Source organism: Dryobates pubescens, chromosome 8 (genome assembly GCF_014839835.1).
Source record: "Dryobates pubescens isolate bDryPub1 chromosome 8, bDryPub1.pri, whole genome shotgun sequence".
In the NCBI taxonomy this organism is placed as follows: Eukaryota; Metazoa; Chordata; class Aves; order Piciformes; family Picidae; genus Dryobates; species Dryobates pubescens.
Window position 1 is genome coordinate 18,032,254 of NC_071619.1, and position 19,938 is coordinate 18,052,191.

General features: G+C 47.0%; 1 protein-coding gene across 1 annotated transcript; it reads left to right on the forward strand.

Annotated features, from left to right (window-relative positions):
- Positions 1-5,815: 5,815 nt before the first annotated feature.
- On the forward strand, positions 5,816-18,061 carry WNT8B (Wnt family member 8B). Its single transcript, XM_009897682.1, has 6 exons — positions 5,816-5,874; positions 12,032-12,065; positions 13,309-13,447; positions 14,831-14,956; positions 16,943-17,085; positions 17,504-18,061. The coding sequence occupies exons 1-6, from the start codon at positions 5,816-5,818 to the stop codon at positions 18,059-18,061; spliced, it is 1,059 nt and encodes a 352-aa protein (XP_009895984.1).
- Positions 18,062-19,938: the final 1,877 nt, after the last annotated feature.

Here is a 19,938-nt window from a genome sequence, read left to right on the forward strand (position 1 = left end):
ACTCGGGTGAAGGATGCCCAGCTCCAAGTCAGCTGGAGCTGTTTACAACTCCCGCGGAGCTTGTAAAGTTGAAGATCAAAGCGTGTGACTGGGCAGTTTTCTTCATGAAAGAGCTTGATTTTGTTTGATTTGAAATACGGTTTTGTTTCCAAATATTCCTGATAATAATATTGAGGGGAGAACAGGGGACCTGGAAGTTGCTCTCTACAACTACCTGAAGGGAAGTTGTAGACAGGTGGATGTTGGTCTCTTCTCCCAGGCAGCCAGTACCAGAACAAGAGGACACAGTCTCAGGCTTCACCAGGGGAGGTTTAGGCTGGATGTTAGGAAGAAGTTCCATACAGAGAGAGTGATTGCGCATTGGAATGGGCTGCCCGGGGAGGTGGTGGAGTCATCATCATTGGAGGTGTTCAGGAGGAGACTTGATAGGGTGCTTGGTGCCATGGGTTAGTTGTTTAGGTGGGTTGGATTGGTTGAGGGGTTGGATGCAATGATCTTGAAGGTCTCTTCCAACCTGGTTTATTATTATTATTATTAAAGGGAAACAAAATACATCTCTGGTGCAACAGTGACCTGTTTAACTAGCTCCCACATAGATTTTTCAAGCAGTAACCATGTAGATTTTTCTTGGATTCCTCAGGTTTGCCCAAGATCCAGACCAGCAATTATTTATACCACACTGCTGAACTATCTTCCTGCTTTACCTGCTTTGTCCTCTGGTCCACTGAGCTCCACACACCTCTCAAATCCATAAACCCTTTTCCTTCCAGCTACTAAACCCTCTGGCCAGTAAAGGATATCTCTGTCTTTTCCCTTTTCCCCTTTCCCTTTCCCTTTCCCTTTCCCTTTCCCTTCCCCTTTCCCTTTCCCTTCCCCTTTCCCTTCCCCTGACTCAAATCTGTATGTGCAGGGGCCAAGCATGTTTCCCCCTTCAGCAGGCAGAGCACTCATGGGTGCTATAGAGAGCTACTTGTATTGACACTTGTGACATTTACTCCCCATGACCCTGAGCTTCTCTGTGGTGGCCCAAGCAGGGCTTTCTGAAGGACAATGATCTTGTCCAGGATGAAGAACAGCAATATCCTGGTCCCCAAAGAACTGTACTTCCTTCAAAGTATACAGGGACAGAATCAATGTGTGTGTGGCTGGGGTACGTTGCAAGACCCGAGAGATAGTATGGTCCCTCTCACCTCCAGGGTTATCTCACCTCTTGACAGCCCATCAGGAATGTGCTTCAGCTTGCTCAGTACTGCTCATCCTAATCCTGCTTGTCCTTTAATACCATATCACCTCCACATCTTCCTTTGTTTTTCATCCCCAGATACCCTGCCTCTCAGCACTTCTGTCCCTTTGCCCAGCTGCCTGGTCTCTGAGTGCTGGAAAAAGATGCCCTGAACTTGTGCTTGCTTTCTGGACTCTCAAATGTAATACTTTTTGGCCAACAGAGTTTAAGCCTGTGCATGTCACTGCCTTGGCAAGTCAAGACCATTCAGAGGGAATATCCTCTCATACTAAAACTGAGAATATGTGATAAGGGAATCATTGTAGCCCCATCTAAAGATGAACTGGTGCTCTAAGCTTACTTGCTTCAGGGCATGGCTGTCCTCTATATACCACAGCTAGAGAGGATACTTCCTCAAAAAACTTTGCCTTTCCCTTGAGACTGACTGCCTTGCATCTCAGACTGGTTGATTGGAGTCTAAGGCCAGCTTAGAGCACAGGATAATGGATGTATTCCCAAAGCACTGCCCAGCTCCAGGCACCAGTTTTGCATTCTGTGAAATGGGAAAAGTGAAGAAGCTGTTTCACTGAGGCACTTTGAGAGCTTCAGGTGGAAATCACTTTGTAAGTGTCCATGCCTTGAATCAACCACCTATAGCCATTGCGACATTTCTGACCCTTCCCATATGGAATAATTTTCTTGTGCACACCTTAAGCCTTTTTTCCAGCAACTGACAAACAGCCTAAATATCTGACCTTCCTGCCTTTCCCCACAGTTTGGCAGAAGTCACTTTCTGTGAGATGTTTGATGGATGTGTGCAGTCACATGGTTCACTGCAGAAGGCAGTGTTCCCTTGAGCTGTCCCCGCTTAAACTGTAAGGAGAACTTGCACATGTGAGACTATATCCAATACTGGTAAAGCACAAGCAGACCTTGTGGGAGAACACTCAGCATGTGTCACCCATGCAGAAAGCAGCAGAGGTCACACAGCCATTTGCATGTCCTGGTGTGTCAATACCACTTTTAATGACACAACCTCAGATTAATATATCTAAAAAATAAACAAACAGGCTTCTGGGCACACCAGCACCTTTCCTGTCTTTTCAGAGGCAAAGTGCTCAAAACACCAGTTTGCTGCTTCTATTACATACCAGTCAGTCTAATAAAAGCTGTTAACATTTCCTCAGCCTTTGTCTAGTTTTTGCTTCTAGAATCACTTGATGGTAGAAGCAGAATAGCATAGGACAGGCTCACTACAGGGTTACAATTACACTTTCTTGGGGTGCTGGGGGATGTTTTGACTAATTTCTTTATATTTTGATCTCATACCTTTTGCATATCTTTTAAAACAAGAGACTTCAGATTCCTTCTTGACCTTCCTGATGGCCATTTTGTTTAAAAAAATATATGGGCACTTTGCATTGACACCAAGAAAATGTTGAGATATCTTTGAGCCAGACCTGACATTTTTACCTCCACTTCTTATCCTTATTTTTCACATCCATCAGTTGCATTGGTGCCAGGTTGGAAGGCGGCAAGAGCATTAGAGGCTTTATTTTACACTCTTCTTGTGATTACTTGTACAAGCTCTGCGGGGACAGTTCACGTCATCTCTGTACTCTGGAAATGAAACCTAGACAACCTTATATTAATGTTTTGGGTTGAGGTTTCTTTAACAAATTGCAACAAATTGCCACAGTTCTCTATCTCCTGTTGTCCTCAAACCTTGCCTGCTATTCTGGGAGATGAACAAATAGTCAAACGCATTACAGCACTCAGTGCAAAGGTTAGTGGAGATCAGTATTGGCTAACAGGTCAGATGGGATAACATACCAGTCCTGGCCATGAAATACACTGTAATGTTCTCTCTGCCCACTTTAGAAAATTTACAGGCCTTTTGTTGGTAACAATAACAAAATTTGAGGAATGTTATAAAACAATTTTGCATTCCATTTTGCTTAGAGAGTACCTTATACAGTCTATTAAACAGCCTTTGGGAGCTATAATTAAGTGCTTTGAAGCATGTTTGGGACAGTTTTGTTTCAGGCTTTGCCTCCAAGCTCTTTGGCTTGAAAAAACATGCTTGTTTGCAAGAAAATGACTATTGCATTTCACTGAAATTAGAGGTTGACTGGGAAGGCTGCTTGGCCCAGAAGCACCCTGGTACTGCTGGTGCTTCTGTGGGCTTGGAGGAAGCCTTAGCTGCCTCTTGTAACAACTAATAAAAAAAATTAATTCCTTCTTTTTATTTTGGATCCACCTCAAATTATTTTGTTCCTCATTTTGCAGTCCCTTTACTTAATTTGTTGTGGAGTAAACAAAAATAACTCACCCCAGGGAACCCAATGGTGTTCTTCCTTTCCTGTTGGTCAAGACATGTCTGAAGTGTTGCATGATTACAAAATGATGTTGCTGCTGGACCTGAAGAATGAGAAGAGTCCAGTTCAAGAGTCCTGAAATAGACATTTGGAGACTTAACAAGAATCAACTGGAAATTGTTCTTCTTCCCATCACTGGAAATAAATGGCAAGTGCAGGGTGGCAGCATCTGCTGCTGCCCACCAGCACTGTCCCGGTGAGGATGAGCCCTGACAGGGCCAGCAGCCTCTTGGCAGCCCCTCAGCTCCCCTGGGAGAGCATCAGCCTCTGTAGCTGTTCCCTACACACCAGACCTGGGACAGCTTCTTCTGCACTTGAATTAAGCCACCAAACCCATTAAATAGTACTATTTTTCACAGCATTTAAATTCTATTTCAATATAATAAAGAGTAAAAAAGAATAATTTGGAAAATGGATAAAGGGCTTGCTTCCCTTATCTTTCTGTATCTGGGGTTTTATCTTCTACTAGCCAAAAATGCAAGTTTTTTTCTCAGTGTACAAACACCCTGTTTTTTAAACTGCTCAGGGCTCTAGGAGCTGGGGCTTTAATTAAATACCATCACCCTCACTGTAACAGGGTGCAGCTGGGAGCCACAGCTGACCCTGGAATCAGTTGCTGGTGGCTGCATTTTGTCCTCACCTAGGGACTTGCAAATGGCCCAGGCACTACCCAGGGCAGGTGGCCCTGCTGGCTGGGTGGGCAGCGCTCCAGCAGTGGAAACATTTTGCCAGTGGTGCTCAGTGTGTTGTGCCTCACTCATACGGATCCAGAGCTTGCTGGTTTGGGCAAAGCCTGTCTTCTCATGGGATGGCCTGAGTCTGCCTCTGCTGGACAGGTTTCCATCCCCAAGACTGTATGACTCTGGAGGGACTTTTGTCTGCCTGGGGCAGCACTAAGCAAAGCTCAGCCTCCAGCTGGCACTGCTTGATGGCTCAGCCATGGGGTCTTGCAGCCCATCAAATCCTGCTCTTGTCCATTCCTTCTGCCCGGTGGCTGCACCCTGGGATGAAAGGAGTTTGACTGATCTCAGGCCCTGTTCTAGGTGGTTACATCCATAGCACAAAAATCAGCTCTGCACCATAGAGAAGATGTTCCTACAGCTCTGGAACAGAGTGGCACAGCTAGTCTTGTAGACCTAGGGCCAGTCAGTGTGGCTGTGGTGGTAGTGTGGAATGTCACATATGTCCAGAAGGCACAGGCTAGATGTATTTCCAAGTAGCTCCAAAAGGTCTAGGCCTGGGATAATCCCTCACTCAGGGACTACTGACCTTTTCAAACTGAAGATATTCTCCCATGGACTTCATGGGAAATCCCCAAAGCAAAAACTTAAGGGGGAATGGGAAGGGTCAGTCAGAGGCCTTTCTCTTGGGCTGAGAGTGGTATGTTACAGACAGGAGATGGGAAGAAAGAACAGGTCACCACTGGTCTTAATCTCTCTTGAACTCCTGGGGGAAACTGAGGCATATGTTCACATATCCGTTTTCCAGCCTTCTCCCTGAAGCAGACTGCATGGCCTCCAAGCAGCAAGCACAGGCAGCCCAAACCCTCCACCCCAAAGCACTCAGTGCATTCCGGCCCCAGCGATGTCTCCAAGGCAGGAGGAGTTGAAGGCACATCAAAAGCAGCCCTTCCAGTTGCCTTTGCAGGGCAGTGCTGGTGGAGATTGAATCTAGTGATTACTTTAAGGGATTTGCTGTGTCTCTGTGTCTTTCTTTATCCCTCTCTCTCTTCTCTCTCTCTCTCTCTTTTTTTTTTTTTTCCTTTCTTTCTCCTTTCCCTCCCTCTTATCCCTTTCGTGGTGCATTTGTCTTCAAGGAACCTGGGGTGTTCTTTTCATCAGTTCAATCTCTCTGGCACTTGAATCCTGATTGGCTGAAGGACTTAGGGAAAAAAAAATCTTTCATTAAGTAGATAATCTCTTCTTAGGAAGTTCTGTGGCTCCATTTCACCAACCCCCTTTAGCTCTTACTTGAGGATTGGTTACCCTTTGCAGAAGTTGGGATTCAGGGGGCATGCACCTCTTCATCACACCAGGACCGGCGGGTGGAAAATAACGCCATCCCTTCCCTAATTTTGTTGTGTTTATTTGTTTATTTTTTTCTTTTTTCCCCCCCTTTTTCTTTCCTCTGCTCGTGGTGGTACCCAAGCTGCTTTTTGCTTTTTTTTTTTTTAAGGATCTCCTTTCTCTCTCTTAATTTGGATTTTATATTTCACATGGACCCTTATCTGGGCATCTTCTTCCTCACTCCCTTCTTCCAATCCTGCTGTGCCTGGTGAGTATCAAGAGCATCTCAGTCTGTGCCACAGGCAGGTGCTCTTCCCGGACACCCTAAAGAAATTCCTCTCCACTTTCCTAAATGCCCCCTCTTTCCCACTTAGCTCAGTTATGGTCTTTAATGGGACCAGGTATTTAACTAAGTACCAACACACTCATTGGCAGAGAGATTTGATCTAAGAGAGCTGTCTTTTTCCCCTGCACCTCCTAACAATAACTAGCTACACAGCCAAATCTTGAGCTGGAGTAAGGTAGAATAGAGGACAGTGGATGCATTGGATTCAGTCTCTCACTTCTAAGTGGGAAGATAATGCAACAGGAGAGTCAAGGATTTCTGTTTTTCAAGGCTCACAGTCAGCTTGTCTTAATCAAATCAAGTGGGGCTTCTCTTGCACTCCCTGAAGAAGACAGTCCCTGATTAAGAGCTCAGAGACAGCAGGGGTGAGTTAGATCCACAGGAGCATCACTCTAGATGAGCAGCCTGAGACTCAGGCTCCTTGGCAGGCACAGGGTGAAAATACATGTCTGAAATGCATGTATTAAGATTTCCTGGGGAGAAGCTGAACAGAGATTGTTACAGCTTGGTTCCCAACCACTTGGGTCCTGTCAGTCCTGTAGTCATCTCTTATAGGCCTCCTGTTTTGTCTTAAGCCTAGTTTTACATTTATTTCCAGACACGTTTGATAGCGGTGAACAGCAGAGTACACTTGCATCAAATCTCTTAACTTGCGGAGTGTATCTATCTCATTCCCAAAGTGGGATGGACTCAAATGACCTGGCTCTATAGGGACTTTTTTCCTATGTGATTTTTACTGACTACTCAAATATTATTCTCCAGTTCTGTGATACCATGAGGAATCTGGTCAGTGGATTACAGACTTATCTCTCGCAGCAAGGAAAGTCTTTTCCCATTCAATTACTAAAATCCCCTTCCTCCCCCAGAGAAGATCCCTAGGGTTATTACCATGGATGAAGGAATCAAAATTACAGAAAGAAAAACTCATTGCTGTTAGGTTGGGAGTGAAATTTATGGTATTTCAGAGATTTTTCCACTCCATTAAAAGAATGGGCAACCATTTGTATATGTCTAAGTGTTACACAGTAGCAAACTCAAGCTAAGTGTCCCTTCTGGAACAAGAGCAGTGTGTGTTATGCGGAGAGGCTGGGCAAGTACTCACGCTGCTTTTATTTTTAGCTTCCTGCTCTACCTGTATATGTCTCATACCTTCCTCAGTATAAACAAGCTTAGGATACATTAAAGGATTAAAAAAAAAAAAGAAAAAGGCATTTTACATAAACAGTTTGAAGGGGAGAAATTTCTGAGCACAAAGTAGAGTTAAATAGAGAAATCCCAGGTATTTGCAGCGGAAGTTGGATGTCTAAATTCTCTCTCTGCCTGTCAGGAGAAAAGTTTACAGCTCAAGATAGCCCCACTTCTCTCTGAACGTTGCTAGTAGATCATGATTTCCAGAGAGAAAGGAAAATTGTAAACTTACTCAAAATTACTATAGTGTAGACACTGTCCCATAACTCTTGATGAGGAGAAAGCAAGGTTTGTGGGAACTGTACAATCATCCTGCCTGCAGTTTTTGCTGGTCCTTCGTATCGGATCCATTAGCTTAAAATGCAACAAGATTCTTCTTTTCTTGTGATTCAATCATAAGAACTGGGAGGTAGGGGACAACACAATATAGATGAACAATAGTTATTTTTATGTCTATATGGTCACTTCCCTCCTCTGAGTGTGGATTAGATTCTGCCGTGTCAACTAGGTTGTGTGTTTCTAGATGAGCAAAATATGAGGGTTGTATTTAGGAACTAAACCCCAGGCAAATATAACAAAACAGAGAGAAATGGGAGGCAGGTAAAAAAGCTCCAAAAATTCTTGAGTTTCTTCCCAATCTCTTATCTTGTGAGAATAATATAACAATCTCTAATGCAGCAGCTTATTTCTAATGGTTGGTTGGGTTTTTTTAACACTTTGGCTGTGCGATTGCCTTTAGTTTCCAGCGTCTGGCTTTCTAATAACTTGAGAAGGCTTGTACTTGAGCACAGCATTCAGATCCAAAGTGAAAAGTATCAATTTTCTGTATTCAAATAGCAAAAGTAAAGACCTAAATACAGCTTTACAATTTTTTAAAGAGCTGAACCAGCAGCACAGTAGCATAAATAGGTGATATCAAACAAATACTTTAATGGCAGATTTGATAAGGCATATTAAACTGAGAGGTGGATGCTGTTACTGATTAAATTGTAACTGAGCAGAAATCAGCAGAGGCTTCTTAGTGTTTGGTATGTGTGAGCTATAATGGTGCATCTGTTTGGCCAGGTTATTTGCTTTTGGGTTTGATAAAACAGTGACAGAATTCCTGCACAGGTATTCACTGCCTTCGAGACAATTTCCTAATATTGGATGCAATGAAAATCACTACATTTGGGTAGCGTCATCGTGAGGGAAGCAGCATGCACTGCCAACAGCCCTATGTGGGCTGGGGAGAGGGCTGAAAAACTCACTGGGAGTCCTCTCTCTACCTGCTGAGGTCCCTCTGTGCTCTGCTTCAGTCTGTGCAGTGTCGTTCTGTAGTTTGAAGGTGGAGGGAAAAAGGGTTAGATAGCTAGAAGCCCTGTAAGCTTTCTCAGAGAAGAGAAATAATTTCCTTTCATGTGTGTGGTTTCAAAACATTTTAAATCAGTGTGGTGACACTGAAGTTATGGGAATTGGTCTGGTTTACACCCGTTGTGGATGCAGCTAGCTAGTTAGTTTAGGACTACATTTTGCTTTCCTTTAACGTGGTGTGGAAAATAGTGGAAACGAATCCATTACAGTCACACTACAGAGACAAAAAAGAAGACAGATTCATTTTCATAGTGATTCCTATTTGCAGCACAGAGATGACTCTAGTGGTATTGTCAATATTGCACTACATGTGTGGAACAAGTGCGGTAATTGCTCTCTGCTGGAGACTATATTCAGAATAGAGATGCATTTTTCTTAGCTAGATCATACAAGCAAAGACAGAGTGCACAGATTTTGTCTCCATTATTGTGTTTCCTTCCCTTGCAGCACAAATAAGAAACATTTCAGCTAGCCTCCAGCCACATGACAGTTCTGTCTCCCCTTCTTCTGAATCTACTTGCAGCTGCGAGAGTTAAATGTGGGGGGTCAAGTATACCGGTGTAAATGAATCCTTCACTTGTCTAAGTCCCACAAACCCGCCCAGCAGCGTGCCTGCCTGTTCATCAGAGAGCTCAGGGAAATGCCTTTTCTCTCTCTGACTTAATAAAAATGTTTAGAATACCCTGCTGGGAAATTGCTACTGTACCATTTGCTCAGCAGCAGACGGTGAATTGGCATATCCTGAACATGACCTTTCTGTGAACCTCGAGGTTTATCCCAGGAAGACCAGATCCTCTGCTTCAATGCAGTTATGTCAACTGACACCTGCTAACGGGCTGGTTTGCCTTAAATCCTGAATTTGTGCATTACTGTCCTCCTAAAGTCACCCTTGCAGCTGCTCCTGATTCAAGATGTTCCTAATTCAAGACGTGGCTGGCAAAGGTTTGAAGCAAATCCTTCTTATACACTGCAAATTTGTTTTTTCCTGCCCGGGTTGGAAGCAATGAAGATGGGATGTATCTCTTGCTTTGGCCACAAAAGCAATAGGAGAGGGCTTGCAGTTCTCTAGATTTTGCCTACACCAGGGCACTTTACCAAAGTTTTCTCACAGCTGCACCTAGGGGCTCAGATTCATACTGACACCATCCTGAGTGTGGTCCCCATAGCAAAGCACTTGAGGTCAAGGCAAAGGACAGGAGGGAAACCAGATGGAAAAACGAGTTGTTCATGCTGCTATCCAGTTGCATTAGGATGGGGACCCATGGAGCTTACACAGCCTGAATAGCCCCAGGTTCATGGCCCTGTGTGATTCAGGTCACCCAGTGCTCTAATCACTTGGCTACAGATGCCGTCTCTCCAAGTCCCAGGAAATATTTAATTAGCCGTACAATGCAGAAGCAGTTCCCAAAGGAAAATTCCTCTGCAGAACAGCCATCAATTTCATGCTAAAGTACTCATGGGGGCTGGAGCACAGTCGGGTCTGAATCCCAGGCCTGGAACAAAGGGAAAGGATCTCCTGCTCTTGTAATGCCCTGACACAGCCCCCTCTCTCCTATTTTGACCCAGAGGAATCTTTCCCAAAGCAAGCTTCATCAATACGGGCAGATTCCCACCCAAAACAAAACAGAAATAATCCCAGCAGCAGACCTGCCAGAGTGAAACTTAGCAAACTAGTTCTCTCAACTCTTTCTAAACTGTCAGTAACAGCAAAATCAAATTTCTTGTGGCATATCTCAAAGAAGATCTCTGTGAGGGCAGTTCTAGCAGAGGTGAAACAGGCTTGCTGATCACAGAGCAGTTTTCCATGGCAGAGAAACGTCCTCTCTAAATCTCTTACGTGTCTGATGTATGGGCACCAGTTCTGCTGCCCTGTCTGTCCCCATGTCCACAGCAGGGCTGCTTCACGACTACACTTTGTCCCTCAGTTTAGGGCAGCAGTGCCTGCTTCTGCCTGTGCTTGCACCCACCCTGAGATACCATCATACCCTCTCTGCTGGATTTATAGCACAACAGGACAGTGCCTTTCTCTCCCATACCAGAGGTACCTGTGGCTCCAGATAGCATTGCCTGAAAACACAAAGGAGGCAAAACCCATACCCTAACCTGTGCCTTTCTTCCCTGCATCCAGCCACAGTCTGCCCAGCTACTGGGATTTTCAGGGAATGGAGAGGAGCTAGAAAAGCAGCAAGCATCAGTGCATGCCAGGTAGCCCATCTGCAGAGTGGACCATGCTGCTCTGCTGAAAGGACAGTGTGGGTTAAGGCTCTGACAGGGCTAGCTGGAAAGTAAAGGCACCCTCCACTGAGAGACATCCAGTATTTGAAGCAGAACATCATCTCAAGAAGAAGCTGAAGTGCACACTTTCGATACATGCTGTAGCATTTTCCTGATCACTCACTGCAAAGTCTCAACCTACTCATTGCACTTCTCTGGCCTCAGTGTCTTCCCCTGGGGATAACAGCACTCACTCACCTCTCTGAAGTGCTGGGTGTTGGTGGGTTAGTTGTTCAGGAGACTCACCAGAAGTGATGAGAGCTGTTTTGCAAACCTGAAGATACTGGAATGAGGTATTTGCAGGAGAAACCTCTCTTTTCTTGTTTCATTCCTGGCTAGGGATATTTGGGTTTGGTTCTTGGGCCTTTTTAAAGCCTCAGTCCTTTCTGCCATAACACAGATAAGCTAGATTCACCCAGCCATCCTCCACATTTCTAACGGTGGTCACTGCACCACACAGAGTCTCAACACTGAGCATTCTCACTGAAACAGTCTTTCTTGCTGGAGAAAGAAACTTGGACCAGCCAGCATCAGTTCTGCTCTGCAAACCCCTGCTTGGGGAGAAGGATGGGGACTGGCAGTGCTGCCTTGTGGCCCTTTACAGCTTCAATGACAACACCAGAATGTTTAATTCTGGTTCAGAGCACCTTCATGCCCCCATACCCACCCTGTGCAGTGCCCAACAGGAGGACAAGCATGTTTGTGCTCATCACCATAACGTGACCAAGAAGAGAGGGTGTGTGACCAGACATGGCACTGCAGGAAAACAAGGCAGCAGAGTATGGGGAGATGCTGTTGTGATACACACTGTGAAAGAGCAGTGGTGTGACCTCCTACTTCCCTTGGCTTGGTCCTGCAGGGAGAGTAATGCTGGCATACAGTCGTGCTTGTGGGGCTAGACGCAGCACTACTTTGAGTTAAGCCAAACAGTGGTTTGGTAAGGTAAAAAGCACGACTGGGGGAACAGGAAAATACTTTAAAAATAGGAGGATTGTTATGAAGGGAAGCTGTGAAGAGGAAAGAAAAATGAGGGAGCAGTGAGAGGGTTGCATTTCAGTACAGCCTGGGTGAGGAAGCAGGATGGGGGGCAAGGAGAAGGCACCATCCTGACTCACAGGGAACAACAAGGGGAAGAGACCAAAGGTGGCTGCAGCCAGGAGACAGGCAGGCTGCAGGGGGTGAGAAGGGAGCCCTGGGATGCCAGGCATTCCCCAGGCCTCTCCACCATCAACCCCTCCCCACTGACACTGTCTCTGTCTTCCAGGTCAGTGAATAATTTCCTGATGACGGGCCCCAAGGTAAGAGAAATCCTTTTGATCTCTGTCCTGATTCCACTAAACCTAGGGAGGGAGGGGCTACTCCTTCCCACTCCTCTCTGTCCAGCCTTGGCCAGAGGCCCCCTCATCGCCAGGATTCCAGCAGTAAGGCAGAGGAGGACCAGGATTGGCCAGCTATGAGCTGCAACTCCTTGAGCTGTGTCAACCCTGAGCAAAGCTGGCCTAGGGTTCTTGAAAACTGTTTGGGGCCAGATTTTGGAGTTTTGTCCACTGCACCAGCTGAGGCTCTCACCTGTCAACTATTGTCTCCTGATGATCAGCTTAGCATCAGGACCTATATTCATCTAGTTGGAAAGGTACTTTCTTTAGGCCCTGAAAACCATACTTCCCTGAGGAGCACAACTGGAATTGCCAGGACCTAATTCAGTACCTTTGATTCCTTGTCTCTTTTCACCCCCTTCAAAGGCTTTTTTTCCTAGCCAGGACCATCTATTTTTGTTCTGGCTATTCCCAATAACATCTCCAAATCTGTTTAGCTCTTCCTACATCTCTCAGTGCTATGGTGAAGCAACCTTGCCTCAAAGAGCTGAGTGTCCCCCAGGGGCAGGGGAGCTCCCTGGTCTCTGAAGAGAAGTCTCTGCTTCCTCTCATACTGGAGACATAAGGGGTTCTCCATTGCAGTGGCTGGCTGGCACATCTCCTAACATGGCTAACAGTCAGCAGCTCAGCCTTCTCCCTGTGGGAGGCTCAGACTGACCCAGCACAGCAGAAAATGCATTTGCTGCTGCTGCTGCTGGTGAGCTCCGCTCTCCAGGGGAGGTGGGCCTGAAAGGCCTCCTCATCTCTGCACCTCTTGACTCTGTGAGATGGCATGAAAGTTATTTTCAGTTGAACGCCAGCCTCCTGGGGACCCTGAAGCCATGTTATTCCTGCTGTTTGCACTGTGCTTCTGCAAGTTTCTAGACCCCAAAGCAGCAGGGCCCACAATGTGCAGCACGGGGTGGGAAATCTACGCCTGCATCATCCCCACCACTGCAGAGGAAGCAGCTGGGGCTGCAGCACCTTTGCACTGCCTGCAATGGATATCAGAGCAGCTGAGTGACTCTCGTGGACCCTGGGGGTAGCCCTGGGACCCAGTGTCAGCCACAGGGCTGTCTCTGCATGCTGGCCAGCATGTCCTAACTCAGATTTGGAAGTTAATGATGGGGAGGGCTGAAGCAGGACACTCTCCATCCCCACTCCTGACTCACTGCTCTGCTCCTAGGCTTATCTCATCTACTCCAGCAGCGTTGCAGCCGGGGCACAGAGTGGCATTGAGGAGTGCAAGTTCCAGTTTGCCTGGGACCGCTGGAACTGCCCTGAGAGAGCACTGCAGCTCTCCAGCCACGGCGGTCTGCGCAGTGGTAAGGAAAGCACTGAATGTCACTATTGGGACCCCCTTGCTACAAGTTAGAGCCCATAGGCTCCTCCTCTCTTCCTAAGTGCCCTCTTTTCTTCCCCATTCCCACCTGAGATGTGCCTCTCCCAGGAATGTCTCAGAGGGATCTTTCCAAGAAGCTCCCTCACCCATCAGCTCCCAGACACATGCTGGGATCTAGCTTCAAGACAAGGCAGCTTCACAATGCCAGCAATCACCTCTGGACCCACCAACGCCCAGGTTGTGCAGCAAAGAATTGTCCCACCAACCCTGACACAAGTGGCTCCCAATCTGTGGCATGGGCTACTGGTCACAGCATGCCTAGGTGGAGTCTCTCAACGGGGCATCCCAGGAAGGCTAAGAACCAATGGGGGGTGGTGGGGTGGCAAGCAGAGGGATATGGCTAAATGGAGCAGGAAAGAGTTCATCAGTGATTGTGCTCTGATCAAAAGGCAAGAGAAAAGTCTTCCCCCAGCATCTAGAGGTCAGAATTACCTTGGTCAGAAATCCAGCATCCATGACATGCCACTGCAGGGTATTATGCTGTGGTCATTGTCATTGTTTCCCATTCCTTCCCTGTTTGCAGGTACCAGCAAATGTTTCCATTTATATCTGGTCCTCTAGACACATGTATGATTCTGGGCCAAGCTCGTAACTGCCCTGTACTGATAGAACTTGGGTATGGAGGAGAGTCTCAGGCCTCTGGTGGGGAGTGGCAGCAGGTGAGGGACCAGAATCCCAGACAGAAGTGGACAAAGGTTTCAAAGTGGGGCCTTGGGGAGGCAACTGCAGAGCAAAGTAACACTCTAGGACTGAGAACAGGCCCCTGAATTCTTCCTGTCAAGCTTATCTGCTTGTATACAGACCTTACTGGTATCAAACGAAAGCCAAAGGCTCGGGGAAGTCAGCTGGTGATCACCACACTGATCCTGGTGGTAGGTATGGTCACTGCTCTGAGGCCTGGACAGTGTCCAGCAGAAGGTAAGGTTGAAGGAGGCTGTGGAGAAGGACCTCTTTGATCCTTGGAGAGGGCCCCCTCTCCTCTGGGGTGTGACAGTGAGATGTAGGGGACGTGCCTGTGTAGTATCCCCACAGCTGAGTTCCCACGAGGACAGCCAAGTGCTAAACTCATCCACACTTTTGAAATCAGCATGAGTCAGACTGAGTTGATTTGGGAGCTTTGGTCTTCATGCAGTTCAAACCAAAACTAAGCTAATCTGACATGTAAAACCTCCTCTCCACCCCACAAATCACTGCCCATTGGAGATCTCTTCCTACACAGTCCTCTGCAAGGTAGGAGTAATTTCTAACACTGGCCTTGCCATGAAATCTTCATCACATCTGCTTTCCTTGTATTCCCACTTGACAGCAAACAGAGAAACCGCTTTTGTCCATGCCATCAGCTCTGCAGGTGTCATGTACACGCTGACCCGGAACTGCAGCCTGGGGGATTTTGACAACTGTGGCTGTGACGACTCCCGCAACGGACAGCTGGGTAAAGAGAGATGAGCTGACATCCCTCTCTCACTTCCCAGGCAGCAGGAGACAGCTCTTCTCTCCTGAGGCCTGCAGAAATAACTCCTTCTCCTGGGCCCTGCACCTGGAAATAGTGCAGAGAGCAGAGCTGTACCTGGCTCAAACCAAAGTAGCTCCTATGGAAGCTAATGAGTCCTCCCCCAGTTTACACCAGCTGAGGTCAAGCTGTTGAGGTTTTCCATTACTTTTTAAATGAGCAGGAAAGTAGAAGAGGGTTGCAGTTTCCCTGGTTTGAATCAAGAAAACTCTGTTTAAACTGACGGAGGGAATAGCTGTATCATACAGGCAGAGGAGAGGATCTGATACCATGCATGTAACAGGCAGGTCTGGTTAGAGCAGTGCTGACCAGGGACCTTGAGGCTCCCAGTGTCTGTAGGATCAGAGTGACCAAAGAGCAGAATCATTAGGAGGGAAAGCAGAGTGGCATTCATAGACCCTTACAGTGTTTGTCAGCATGGCAGGCACGTGAGACCACAACCAGGAGAACTGCTGTGGCAGCACACGGCCTTCACCCCATTGTTGTTGCAGTGGTACCCAGGCCTGCAGCTGCTAAGTAGCCCTGGGTGGGGAGCCCCTGGCTGTACTGCTCCAAGCTCTGCACTCAGCTTCCGTGGAAAACGTTGACATTTCAGTCTTTTGTTTTGAATGGAAAGAGGTCAAATTTCAAATTACCAAAACCTTTTAAAAGCCATTTCCCACCCAGCCACACTGGGCAGTCGGTGCCTGGCAGTTCTGACAGACTCCTCTGGAGTATCCAATACTTAATAATTTGCTGTATTGGCTAATAGCTTTTAAACCAGCCACTGCTTCTTACATGTCCAAGGCATGGCATAGTCCATCTTTAGCAGAGCAAGACTTTGGGCACACCAAACTTTATGTCCTCTGGAAAATTAAGTTAGTCATGCTCCACTTCCTTCCCTCAAAACATATCTGTTTTCCACGAAAATTTTCCACTGTGAACTTAAAACCTTGAAAGGCAAAGGAAACTTTTGGCCTTGCCCTGAACACAGTGATTCAGTTCCAAATGCTGTTGTGATGAATCCAAGCTGGTGAAAGTTGTGTTCTCCCTTTGGTCCCAGTTCTTGATTTGGACTTCATCATCTACTGCAATTGCCCACCTCTCATGAGACACTCCTGCCTTTCCCTGAGAAAGGGGACATGATGTTTTTGGGGAAGTCCAGGCAAGGCCCAGGCCTTTCAGTAGAAGCACAAGGCCATTAAGCAACTACCAAGATGCACTGCACAGGCATTTTAGGGTCAGAAAGTTCCAGATTTCAAAGCTTCATAAAGAATGTGCATTTTTCTCTAGGAGGAAAAGAAGCAAAGTGCATGATATGTTTCCAGTCAACTGAGCTAAGCTATTGAGCTCCCATGTAGTTAAGGAAAGTACCCCTTACATCTTTCTGTGCAGTTTCACAGTTCTGTGCTGATTCCTTTGTTTCTTTATGATGATTGGGAACCCAGAACATTCCGAGATGCCAAACATCCTCCTAGGATTCTGAGTGTACCAAAAAGAGTGCCTCCTCAATATGGGCATGCCAGGCTTGGGCTGTTGCCTGAAAGAGGGGAATATGCTCCTTCTGAACAGGATGTCTGCACCAGCCTGCTAATCCATGTTAGCAAGATGCCATCCTTGTGAATCAATTCAAGTCAGAGTTTGAGAGAAGGTGATTACAGACCCAAAGCCTTACATATGAAAATGATAATTAACAGCGTCTTTCTGTAGAAAGCCTGGAAATTCCTGGAACTGCCACACAAGATATACCCCTCTGCTGCCTGGCATGAGCCCAAAGGAAGGGAATTGTGGAGCATCATGAGGCAAAAGGCTGAATTTGCCCCACAGCCTCTGCTTGCTCCCATCTCTTCTGAGACCCTTTCTTGGCCCCAGAGCCACAAGCCAGGCAGGTGAGGGGCTAGTTCCCTGACAGCACATCTCCTATCCTAGGGGGGCAAGGCTGGCTGTGGGGAGGCTGCAGCGACAATGTGGGCTTTGGGGAAGCCATTTCCAAGCAGTTCGTGGATGCCCTTGAGACTGGACAAGATGCCAGAGCTGCTATGAACCTGCATAACAATGAGGCAGGTAGAAAGGTAAGCCACTCTCTCCCTCCAGACCTGACAGCACATACCAGATTGGCTCTGGCCATTCACCGTGGAGAGTCTTCACTTGCTGTGGCTGAGAGCATATGTCCAGAAGAAACAACTACCTTGCTGAGGAGGAGGATATGGAAGCAGTATTGATGTGATGAGTGGTATTTGTTCTAAGGTAGAAATTCTTCTGTGATTATACTGCTAATGGCTTTTTGCTGTCCTCTTTCTCCCAGTTCAAGTAAGGGAGAAGCAAAACTGCAAGCTTTAAGCCAGCAAGCTCTGGGCAGGACCACTGTGCAGGGAGCATTGTTGGAAAACCCCCTCCACAGGCCTGGAGGCGTGTTTCTCCTTGCACTGCTATACAGGAATGACACCTCTGGGCTCGTTCCTGAATCCCTTCTCTCTCCTCACCCTGTAGGCCGTGAAAGGGACCATGAAGCGGACTTGCAAATGCCATGGTGTGTCAGGGAGCTGCACAACGCAGACCTGCTGGCTACAGCTGCCCGAGTTTCGGGAGGTGGGCACTTACCTCAAGGAAAGATACCACAAAGCCCTGAAGGTGGACTTGCTGCAGGGAGCAGGGAACAGTGCTGCCAGTCGGGGCGCCATTGCTGAGACCTTCAGCTCCATCTCCAAGAAGGAGCTGGTCCATTTAGAAGACTCTCCTGACTACTGCCTGGAGAACAAGACACTGGGGCTGCTGGGCACAGAGGGCAGGGAGTGCCTGAAGAGGGGCAAGGCACTCAGCAAGTGGGAGAAGCGGAGCTGCCGGCGGTTGTGCGGGGACTGTGGGCTGGCGGTGGAGGAGAGGCGAGCTGAGATGGTGTCCAGCTGCAACTGCAAGTTCCACTGGTGCTGCGCTGTGCGCTGTGAGCAGTGCCGCAAAAGGGTCACCAAGTACTTCTGCGTCCGCAAGGAGAAGCGCGAGCGGAGCGGGGGTGGCGGAGCCAGCCGCAAGCTCAAGAGAAAGCTCTGACTTGCCTCTCTTTCTCCTGTCTGCCCCTCTCCTCTCCTGCCCTCCCTATCAGCCCCTGGTACCATTGCCCTTTGGCTTAGTTTTATTGCATTCCCAGTGCTCCTTCACTGGGTCTTGGGCAAGGCAAAAAAAACTTGCACAAGCCCCTAGGTCTTGGCCGTATAAGGCATTTCCTCTTACTGCAGTGGGTGATGACTTCTGGTGTTGACAAAACAAGATGAAATTTGGTCCCTTCAACTCAGTTGCTCTATCCAGTGGCGATGGCTTTATCACTGAAAATGCCAGCAGTCTTGGTGGCTCCTGCTCTTTTGAGTTAGTCTGTTCCTCAAACAAACACCTGCTCTAGGCTTCTGAGTAAATGAGATCAACACTTAAGAAAACACAAGGAAGCTGAGATGGCACCACCAGAGATGGGCAATTCAGAGTGGTAATCCCTAAAACAGTAGAGGCTTCTAGTACCTTAAAAAAATAGGGGCAGTAAAATAAAGTTGTTACTGCCTTTTATTAAGCCTTATACTATGAGAGGATAGAAAAGGCATGTGACATCTTCCTTCAGCAAGCCTCCATGCAGCATCACTTCCCATCCTTTGACAGCTTTGCTAAACTCTCTAGTGCTTTACTTTGCATTTGAGATTGCAGGAGCAAGACTGAAGCTGCTGTCTGACTTGCCCATCAAACAGCTGTTCAAAAGAGTAGTCCCATCACTTGCTTCTTACACACATTCTCTGTATTTTGTAATCCTGCAGGTCTGATCTCCCTTTTCACCCCAGTATCCCTGCCAAAACCTTTGACTGATGCCCTCACACTTCCTGGGACCCTCTTTCCTCCCAAATATCTCACCAGAGTGGAGCTGCCAGCCAAGCCCATTCCCCACCTCCTGGTGTACTTGCCAAGCACTCTTAACCTGTCAGCTAACTAATTACATACTTCCTCCTAGTCTGAGAAAATAACCTTGGTTACTATTTAATGGTATTGTAAATAGGAAAGTGAAGCACTTTGAAGTTTAATTTATTGCACAGTTACTGTGGTGTATACATAAGATTTTCCTCTACTGCTTATTGTATATATTCTATAGGCTAAGCAAGCAGCAGGAAGATTTGGTTGATGCATCTGTTCCCCTACTGCAGTTGGGTTAGGCAGGGAAGAAACCATCAGCTGCTTCCTGGGGGAAGCTCACTGCACCATCACAGTGATCTCCCCTGAGCTCTGAGGTTATCGTCTACTTTGCTGTTTGAAATGCCCTTTAGCCAGATGAGAAGCCAGAAGAACTAAGTTACTGGCCATTAGACCTGTCTTGTAGCCAATATTTGTAAACCAATAGCCAATGCAATAAATCAGTAGCCAAGTGCTTGCAAAATGCTGTTGTGTCTGAGTAGTTGGGTGGGTTTTTTTCATCCAATTGCATGTAGTTACAGTTCTGGAGACTAAAACGCAGATGCTTAGCCATCTGTTAAGCATAAGGGCTGACCAGTTACCTCCATGCAGCACAACCTTGGTCCCTACTAGCAGGTGAAAGGCCCTGCTCTTGGATTTTATTTCAGGTTGCATCCACGTGCAATGCAGCTGCCACGAGGGTGAGAGAGGAGATGAGAGAGACTGCATTATCCACTTCAGAGATGATACACTGAAGATACTCCACACTCTCTATGTGTCTCTTTGTAACCAAATGCTCCCGCCTTGATCCTAGGACTACTTTGTTGAGAGTGAGAATTTGGACCTAGGGGAAGCTGAGGCCTCACCAGAGTAAGAGCATTTGTGTTACGCACTAATCTGGCTCTTCAAAAAGTGCAAAACCCCAACCATCTTGGACCATTTTCAGGGAAACCTGAAGCACTTCCACTTCACACACAAGCCACCAGCTGTTTGTGCAATAACAG